The sequence below is a fragment of the Heloderma suspectum genome, chromosome 1 (genome assembly GCF_057233095.1).
Source record: "Heloderma suspectum isolate Gila_16-S chromosome 1, 16-S_ref, whole genome shotgun sequence".
Lineage (NCBI taxonomy): Eukaryota > Metazoa > Chordata > Lepidosauria > Squamata > Helodermatidae > Heloderma > Heloderma suspectum.
The window spans coordinates 246375144-246384864 of record NC_139458.1 but is presented as its reverse complement, the minus strand read 5'-3'; the positions used below and the strand labels follow the sequence as shown (position 1 = coordinate 246384864).

General features: G+C 41.5%; 1 protein-coding gene across 3 annotated transcripts; it reads left to right on the top strand.

Annotated features, from left to right (window-relative positions):
• Positions 1–1061: 1061 nt before the first annotated feature.
• On the top strand, positions 1062–6639 carry TMEM17 (transmembrane protein 17). 3 transcript variants are annotated; one of them, XM_084822991.1, is made up of 4 exons: positions 1062–1593; positions 2589–2692; positions 2965–3078; positions 4774–6639. In XM_084822991.1, exons 1-4 carry the CDS (start codon positions 1452–1454, stop codon positions 5125–5127), a joined length of 714 nt encoding a protein of 237 aa, XP_084679117.1. In that variant the 5' UTR covers positions 1062–1451; the 3' UTR covers positions 5128–6639. The 3 variants fall into 3 exon arrangements, with proteins under 3 accessions (XP_084679117.1, XP_084679107.1, XP_084679097.1); XM_084822981.1 differs by lacking the exon at positions 1062–1593 and adding an exon at positions 1627–1807; XM_084822971.1 differs by lacking the exon at positions 1062–1593 and adding an exon at positions 1627–1834.
• Positions 6640–9721: the final 3082 nt, after the last annotated feature.

The following is a 9721-nucleotide window of genomic DNA, read 5'->3' as shown; positions in this document are numbered from 1 at the left end:
CTTACTAGTCAGAGGTGGGAAAACAGTTGTGGTACATAATAGTAGAAGGAATCCTACATATACATAGTGAACTCATTCTCTGTGAATCTGTATGTAACCAAAACAGCACCATCCATGTATAATAGGAAGGTATCAGCAGGCTTGGGGGAACCCTGCAGCAGTACTTTCTTTTTTAAAAAAATTCCCCTAAGGAGGGAAAAACCAAACAGCCCAATGAAGACTTGTATGCTCAGTGGAATGCTTGCTGACTGTTGGAGAGGGAAAATGGAGTGTACTGAAGGGGTGTGTGGTTGGCTGGAACCCTGAACAGGACTATGCCACATAGCAACATTTTGGGTGCTTCCAGAGGGCTCCCAGCATGACCAATCAGAAGGCATCATGCAGCTATTCTGTCTTTTCTTCCTTAACTGGTTTTCTGCACTAGAAGTGGTGAGGTAACCCAGCACCTTTCTTGCCGGTCGTCCTTATAGCAGCTCGTTGCTAGCTTACTGCTGGGAGTACTGGTGGTTGTGCTCCTCCCACCTCTGTAGGATTCAGCCATTCGGTGTTAAATTACTGCTGAACAATCCAGCTGTCGTTTACGGTTTCCCTGAGATGCTTGAAAGACAGGAAGAGTCAGTCCAAAGGCACAGGCTTCCCCACTCGAAACCCAACCGCTGTATCTCCGCAGTGTCAAAGTAATAAAGTCTTGCTGAGCCCTTGAGCTTCAGATAAAACCTCTGCTTTAGTTCTGACAAGGCAGGCATCAAACGTGAGCTTCAATGCCATAATAAATTTGTTTATTAAGGTGCCACAAAACTTTGTTTTTGCTGCAACACACTAACACGACTACCTTAGGCTGCGATCCTATACATGCTACCTGGGAGTAAGCCTCATTGAACTTAACAGGATTTACTTTTGAGTAGACGTGCATGCGTCAGGATAGCGCTTTTCGTCTCTCAGAAACCTGTTCAACAGCAGCCCTCTTCACACGTTCTGGCCAAATACGCCCCTCTCTTTTTGCTGTTCTTTCTAACTGCCCAACTGCAACTTCTCTTTTTAGTTTCTGTGGCAGATCATATAATCGGAAGGAGGGCTGAACTGTTGCTTTAAATTCTGACAATTGGATAGCATTGCTTAGAATGAAAGGAGGAGGGCTGAGTTTCCAAAACGCTTCTAATTATAAACGAAGCAAATCACGTTCGTATATACTGAAAGTCAACCTTCTTTTATCTCCTTCGCTCTCTATTTATTTATTTAGTTAGTTATTTTATTAGCCGGCTACCCGGCCACTCTAGGCGGCGCACAATACTACTAACAAATTTCCCGCTCACCAACAGCCCATTTTTTTTTCTTCAAAAGCAAAAACAAGGCGGGAAGGCGCGCGCTCACCCTGTGAACAAAATAGAGGGCACCTTTATGCCAAAGGCAACGAAGACCCGTGTGGCACCTTAAAGGCTAACGTATTTATTATGGCGTTAAAGCGCAAAGCAAGCTTCGAAGCCATGATCAATACGCCAGCCTTCACGGCGCCCGAAGACTTCGCTGGTTTCGCTGCACCCTCTGAGAGCTGGTGCAAGGAAATACAGGGGGTCTCCAGTCGGAACCGGAAGTGTAAGTCGCATGGAACGCCTCCATTATCTCTCTGGGCGCCTGAGCGTAACAGGGCTACTGCAGCTGCGTAAAGCGCCTGAGCCGCCACTTGTTGCTATAGCAACAAGCGCAGCCCGTCCGCTTTGGCCCATGTCGCTGCCGGAGCCCGTAAGAAGGCGGCTGAGCTCCTTCAGCCGAACCGTCTTCACTGACAACAACCGCACCGAGCCCGAGGGTAGGGGCGACGGCGTCAACGTCGCGGGTGAGGGGGCGCCGCATTGTGCCAGCCACAAAGATGGCGGCGGCATCGTCACGCAGGCAGCCGAGCGGCTGTTGCCAGGATCCGCGGTGGAAGGGGCGGGAGCGGAGCCCTGCCGGGGTGGCGCGATGGCGGCCTGGGCTGCGGCGCAGAATCCCGGCTGATGGACGGAGCTCGGGGCGGCTTGGCCGCGCGGGAAGTTGGTGGGGCAAGAACCTTTCAGAGGAAGGATGCCCCCTTATTTCAGACCACCCCACCTGCAAAATTGTAACCCATTTGGACCTCTCTCTCTCGGACGCAGCCGTTAGCATCTCTGTACCCGCAGCCGCACTGAGCGCAGCTGTTTCTGACCTGAGGCAGCAGAAGCTGCCTCCTCAGTTCATCTCAGGGAGGAGAGATTATAGTGACGATATTTAATGGCAGCCCCAAAAGCAGCCCCTATTACCTATAGAAGAAACTTAATAACTTTTAAAAAGAGGCCTCTGGCCGCACAGCTAGGAATGCAGATGTGGACACAGGCAGAGCATTCTACCCCTGAGCTCTGCAGACCAATTTGATGAGGCTCAAAAGCTCAAGCATGGCACAAGGAACATGGAACAGCAGTTCTACAGAAGCATCACTCTCAGCCCAAACCTAGGCATATTTTGGAGTTCAGTGCGGCTTAGTCCGGTGTAACTGTGCACAGGGTTGCACCCTCCAGCATGTAGAAGACAATATCAAGTGGCTGATGGGTGCTTTCCTCTCTTTGTCTCTTCAGATAATGAAATAGTCTCCAGTTTGCCTTTGCAGATGTCCCTCTATTTCAACCTCTGCTTTTTCCCTTTTTGGTGGGTGAGCAGTGTAGTTATGTTGCAACTGAAGGTGAGTCCTGAAGACAGTTGTTAACCTAATATTTCCATTCTTGTTTTCTTACACGCTGGTTATTTCTTGTTAACATACCTGGTAGTAATGGTAGCAATTATGTAACAAGGTTTTCTCTGAGAATGTTTTGAGTGGTGGCATATGTTGCTGATGTAATGGGTTTAGAAGCAGGTAAGTTTTGGTAAAACATGATGAGATTCTGAGTGTGGTGTGGATTCCAAGGCAACTGTGTAAGTATGATTCCTTACTTTTTCTTCCCTTCTCAATTCTAGTATCCAGTCTTACCAGACTATTACAAGTTCATCCTTGTGACAATCATTATATTAACGTCTCTGATTGAGATTATCCGCCTATACCTGGGATACATGGGAAACTTGCAGGAGAAGGTAAGTTTGCTTCATATCCGTGAGGATTACCATTCAAAGAACTGGTTGCAGTGGTTTGAACTGGATGAAGCATGGGAGAATGTAAATTTTGAATTCAGTACCATCTTCTCAAAGGAATTAACTCTTAATATACAACAACCTTTCACAGGTTACAACCTCCAGAACAAAAGACAGAGAATGTAGTAACTGGCCTTAATACTAGAGAGAAGACATCAGACCAACATGCTATTTAAACTAATATAGATTTTGGCCACAGATTCTCTTTAGTGTATTTATTTATTACATTTCTATACTACCCAATAGCCAAAGGTTTCTAGGTAGTTCACAAAAATGCAAGGAACTCATATAGCTTAGTTGCCAAGAGTGTCAGAGCCAGGAAGTCTCTGACTCACATTTGTCCTTACCTACAAACTCAAAAAGTTGGTCACTGCTCTCTCAGCCTCAGTCCCACTGTCTCTTTCAATATAGGGGTAATACTACTGGCCATACTTGCTGGGCTGCTGTGAGATTTATTGAAACAAGCACATTGAATACTTGAAGTACAGTATGTAAATGCTAAGGATTTCTAAAATACAGTGCTAGTACTTGTAAGTGCCCTTTTGGAGTGAAATGTTTTTTTAAATTATAGACTTATTCTGTGGATCTGGAAGGAAAAGCCTCTGAAGTGTACTTGTAATAAGGAATATGATTAAGTCTTTATGAGGACAATCAGGAGTAAGCTCCATTGAACGCATTGGGACTTACTTTTGAGCAAACATGCATAGAATTGCACTGTTGATCTTCCAGATGTCTGACGTACTGTCTACAGTTTCAACACCACTTTAAAGTTAAAATACTGTTCTGTATAATGGTTCAGGCTTCAGTTACACAGTTTCCTAAGAAAAGAAAGGAATGCCTGTGCATAGGTGCGGAGTGTATTTTCCTAGTTAATGAAAAATCAGTGACAGGTTGCATGGACCAGGTTACATACAATGTGATTAAGCATGTTGATTTCAAGGGCATAAATGCGCTTTAAGTATTTAGGATTGAGGTATAAGTGGGGTTTTTTCTCTCTGTCCCTTTTTCTAAATTATGGTCTCTTTGTCCTAGCTCTTGCTGTCTGTAAAACCTGCCTTCCTATCCTGAAAGGTTTTACACAATCAGAACTAGCTACTGCAACTGAGAGCCCCTTCTGTATTGACATGGAGAGAAACAGATGAGAATGTGATCAGTAACATTTTCCCTCTGCTGCTGTTCAGAGCAGCTGAGATGCAATACTTCCTGCTGAAAAGAGACAAGCGAGCATTTTGTATCTATTCCTTCCTTTCCCTTGCTGCCCCCAAGTCCTATTTGTATTCTCTTCCCCTGTCAATGGAATGATATAGAGAATGACATCTGGCTAAGATGTTTGTCTGAAAAATGTGGTAATGATGCTTCACTTTCTTGACAGGATTGTCTTCAAAGTCGTAACAGCAGCAATAGGCCAAGAGCTTTTTCTGCTGAGAAAAAGAGATGGTGTGGAATTCCTGTATTGTGGCACTGAAAAACTGCCCGCTTTCTAATCTTTAAGATTCTGAATTTATATTGTTCATGTTTGCACTTTGGACATTGGTATAGAAGTCTGACCAATAGATTTTCTACAACATTGTGTACTGTGTTTGAATTGACATGCTGTCAGGGTGGGAGTATATTGATACAATTTTTCCCCCTTCATAGGTTCCTGAATTAGCTGGATTTTGGCTCCTGAGTCTCCTTTTGCAACTTCCCTTAATTCTCTTTGTGCTTTTAAATGGAGGTCTGAAGATCCAGCCATTGGAGCGAGCAGTGAATATCATCTTTGTAGCCTTCCTTGCCTTCCAGGTCATCACTGCATTCCTTACCCTCAAAAAAATGGTGAACCAACTAGCAACTCGCTTCCGTCTTCATGAGTTTGACCGGCTGGAGGATAACCTTCCTTCTGATAGCCTAGCCAGGAAGGAAAGGAAGGTAGATGTTTCATGGGCTGTGGGACCACCTGTGGAAGAAATTTGTTCAACCAGTGGTGGCTGGGGCTCTGCAATGAGAGCTTGATGGCCTACGGAATGGCTATCTGCTGATGCTCATTGGTTCCTGTGGCCTTAATCATTTCTGAGAATCTGATTTAGGAGTTCACCTTATTACAGATTACAAAGACCTATTCTTCTACAAGGAACTTGTGAAAGGAGTGTTTCTGACAGTGTCTTCACCGTGGACTGATTGTGATGTGATGAAAAATGTTAACATGTGAAAGAATATGACATTAGGATGCAACACCTGCTTGTGTTTTGCAAGCATGATTCATGAGGATTCATTTTTGCCCAGTCTTGCTCATGTTATCTGTCTTGTGTAATCCATGTGGATGTTGCCTTCACCTGTCATCTTTTAACATATATTTCTCCATGGGCATTCTTCAGTGGAGGAAAAATGTGATAACTCGCATCAACACTCAGATTTCATAATGATTTTGGACAACTGGAGTAGGATTAAGGATTAAAGAAAAAACTTCAATGTGTGTGTGTGGGGATTGTATTCTTAATATTTCCATAAATGTTTCAAAGGAATATTTTGCAAAAATAAACATATTTGTTTTAATACACTTGTTCTAACTTTTTAACTGGCAATAGCAAAATAGCATTTCCAATTGACTTATACTCTGCAAATAATAGCCAGAGCTGTCCCAGTGCAAATTGCTTCTTTATAACTTTGTAAGAGGTCTACACCATCTCTCTATGCCAGGGGTGGGCAACTTGAGGCCCTCCAGATATTTTGGTTTTCTGAGCCTGTCAGCCCTAGCCAGCATAACCAGTGATGAGGGATGATGGGAGTTGTAGGCCAAAACATCTAGAAGGTCATACGTTGCTCACCTCTGCTCTATACCATAAAATACAATTGGCCTGATGGAATTTTCTGGGGAGGAGTTCTATTTTGAAAGAGTTCCATAATTACATAGAGCAAAAGCAGGGAGGTGTGCAAGACCCATAGATAGGATATTATAATCTTCATCTCAAAGGTAAAGGATTCAACAGCTGAGCCTTTTTCTTATGCTTGTTTTGTGCCACTGCATGATAGGAACTTTGCTAATTTCCTCTACTAATTTATTTTTTGAAGTTAAGCCTCGCTATTCAAATTTTCTCTCTGCCCACCCCTAAACTTTGGAACACTTCTAAAAGTGGAATATAAGAGAAATCACATCTTCAATCCAATTTAGAACTATTTAAGGACAGCTAGCTGAAGAACAGTAGCTGAATAGTTTTAATTCATAGCAGGTCACTTGAAAGTTTTCTGATGTAGTTATAAGATAGGAAAAAATTGGTTGTCCAGACAAATGAGCAAACCAGACTGATGAACCAGCAGCATAATATAGTTCAAAGAACACTGTTTTAAGCCTTTTTCATGTGTTTTTTTGTACAACTCCTTTCCCCCTGGCTATAATTTGTATAGGGCTTTGTGTATATTCTTGATATCGACTAGTTGGTCTCTGGAAAACAATCAGCATGTATTCTGTATCAAAAAGTATAAAAATGTGCCCATTCTCCTATAATATCTACAAATAATGACTATGCCAAGATACATACTGAGTATCATTACTTTGCTTTAGTTTATTCCAATAGGTGCAGAAAGGGCAACTGAAATGATCAAGAGGCTGGAGGAACTCCCCTATGAGGAAAGGTTACAATGTTTGGGGTTCTTTAGTTTAGGAAAAAAAGTGAGTAAGGGGGGCAGGGGACAAGATAGAGGTGTGCAAAATTATGCATAGTGTGAAGAATGTGGTTAGGGAAAAGTTTTTCTACTCTCATAATACTAGAATACAGAGTCATCCAATGAAGCTGATTGGTGGGAGATTCAGGACAAAGGAAGTACTTCACACCATACATAGGTAATCTATGGAATATCACAAGATGTTGTGATGGCCACCAACTTGGACAGCTTTAAAAGGATAAATTTATTTATGGATTAGTATTAATTATATACCACTTAATATAATAAAACCCCAAAGTGGTTCACATATACATTTATGAAGAATAAGCAGTATGCATTTGTATTCCAGTTGCTGGAGAACATGACGGGGGGGTGCTATGGCATTCCCATATTACTTGTGGACTTCCCATAGGCATCTGTTAAGCCACTGTGTGAATAGAATGCTGGACTAGATAGATTTTTGGTCTGATCCAGCACAGCTCTTATGTTCTTATGTGCACGGCCGGTCCTGCCCTGGTAAAGGGAAATTCATATAACTGCCTCCTGGTAAGGTATTTTGTGGAAAATGGAGGATCAATGCTGCCCTCTCTCTTCCTACTTGGATACCAAGAGATGTAGGTAGGTGTCCTAGAGACACAGAGTTTCCTGACATGAGATGACTAGATAACTTGCCCTGGTTCCTGCATTTCTAGTATCACTGGAAACTGTAGCCTTCGGAACAAGGGGTCATTACATCCATGAAGCAGATTTCCACCTTGTAAACCTTACTCCGGTAAATCTGCAAATTCAGCAGAGTAAAACTGGCACCGATTAGACTTTCCTGCTTTTTCAAGAAGCATTTACATTATTTAAAAAATCTCTGATTTTATGCAATTAGCATGCCTATGATATACATTACTGGCTGTAGCAATATTTGTGCTATTGCAGTGTTATGTTTCAAACATTAATATATTTCATGCAAAGATGCTAACAATGCTTTTTCAGTTCTTCCTCTATTACCTTAACAGATAATGTTGTGGTTTCCCCCCCCGGACAGGAATTTATTTATTTTGTTCCACACAGTTGTTATGAGAATCAAGTCAGTTTAACTCAGGAGATTAGCATTATGGGGGGAAAGTAAGATTAGCATTATGGGGAAAAGTTTCAGAAGACAGTGGTGCATTCAGTATGACCAATTTAGAGGTTCATTTTCTATTCTCCTTTATCAGTAATGGCAATCTTCAAGGTGCATAGCCTTTTATTGGAAAATGTTGCATTTCTCTCTTGCTGATGAGAAAAATGCAATGCTAACTGTCAAGATTTGATGGTAACCCCTGGCCATGTCTTTGTGTTTTTGACCAGCATCCTGAATGAAAGAGCAGGAAGGGAAGCATCAAGCCTCTTAGAGGTGGGGAAATACACACTAGGAGCCTGAGAAGGCAGAAGGGACAAAATTAAAGGGGGAAAAGCAAATTACAGGAGTGAGTGATAAGAAGGCACAAAAAGGATTAGACAGCCTGGTAGCAGTCAGCAAGAACCAAATGGAACACAATCGAAACTGGGTCATTGAGTTGGGACAGCCCTAGGGTATAAAGGACAGAAATGAAGGAAAGCCCTGGATTACTTTGTTCTTCAATATTGAATTTTCCCCCCAGAATCACCGGGCATGAAATATGATAGTGATAAGCCAAGACTGAAAACAGAGCTGTGAAAGAAAGAAAAAAGAACTCTGCAAGGGGCTGTGTAAAATTTGCTGGAAGAATAATTTAGTTTAGTGTTAGCCATCACCAAGGGTCAGTTGACACAGAAATTATTCTGGACAAAATTCAAATGAGACCCAACCTGCAACCCCAGTCACACTTGCTAGCAGGGATGTTCCATTGAACTCAGTGTAACTTACTTTAAAGTAAACCATGTTTAGGATCATGTTAACTACATGGATCTGGCCTATATAATGCTTTGTAAATAAATCATGGGGGAAATGATATTTTAAATATTTTTAAAGTATGATCTCTAACCATGTATTATGGTTGCTCATTTGAAGGAACAATGCATTCATGTAAAAAGGTAATTTTATAGGTTACTATTTTTACTTTTTATTGTGCTATAAAATACCAAGTAGGGATGAAGGAAATGGAAGGCACATAATTTGGTGTGTGTGTATAACTAGATCCATTACGGAAACCTAATGGGTGACATTGTGGTCAGTGTGCTATGTTGATACAGCCCAATGGGAAATTCAGAGATTTTTTTCCAGTAAGGTTTGCACCACTGTACATATTGAGGATAAAACTGTTAGACCATATGCCATTTTTGCTTAGGTTGCCTTTGCTTACTTTCATCTTTAACTCTATCCTTATAGGTTTCCAGTCTTGCAATTCATCAGCATTTTTACCCCGCAGTCATATAAAAAATTAGTCCTTGCAGTTAGGAAAGTCCACTTCCAATCAAAATAGTCACTGTATGAGAAAGGGACTGACAACATTCTGAAGATATAAATCTTCATAAGGCAGTAATAAAACCCCTGGAATTGGGATGGAGAATGCAGGAATTTATGAAATTTTCACACATTCAGGTGAGATTATGACAAGTAGATGATGAAAGGAATCCCTTCACATAAAAGGGTGTGTGAAGATCCCCTCCTTCTTAGTACATCTTTCACCCCTCTGAGGAGAAAAAAAATCAGTATTGGTCTTAATGAGGGATGGGGAAGAAATTTGTTCAGTTCGCATTTTAATGTGAGCCAGCCTAATTTGCACTTCCCATACCAATATTCAAACTGAAACATAGTTATCCTTCACAAAAGAGTGTATATTAGGGAAAAGTGTGTACAAAAATGCACATCTTAGGGAAGAAAACCGTACAAAAATGCATATTAGATAAAATTGCCTGTGAGAAATAAATTTATTAAGCAAAATTCCATGCTAAAATTGGTATATTGTACATGAAAATGTGTATGAATATTTGT

Excerpts from the sequence above, each read along its gene's own strand:
- TMEM17 (XM_084822991.1), top strand. The coding sequence starts at position 1,452 with ATGGCGTTAAAGCGCAAAGCAAGCTTCGAAGCCATGATCAATACGCCA. Across the intron at positions 1,594-2,588 it reads CTCCAGTCGGAACCGGAAGT|ATAATGAAATAGTCTCCAGT; the intron begins GTAAGTCGCATG and ends TTGTCTCTTCAG. Across the intron at positions 3,079-4,773 it reads TGGGAAACTTGCAGGAGAAG|GTTCCTGAATTAGCTGGATT; the intron begins GTAAGTTTGCTT and ends CCCCCTTCATAG.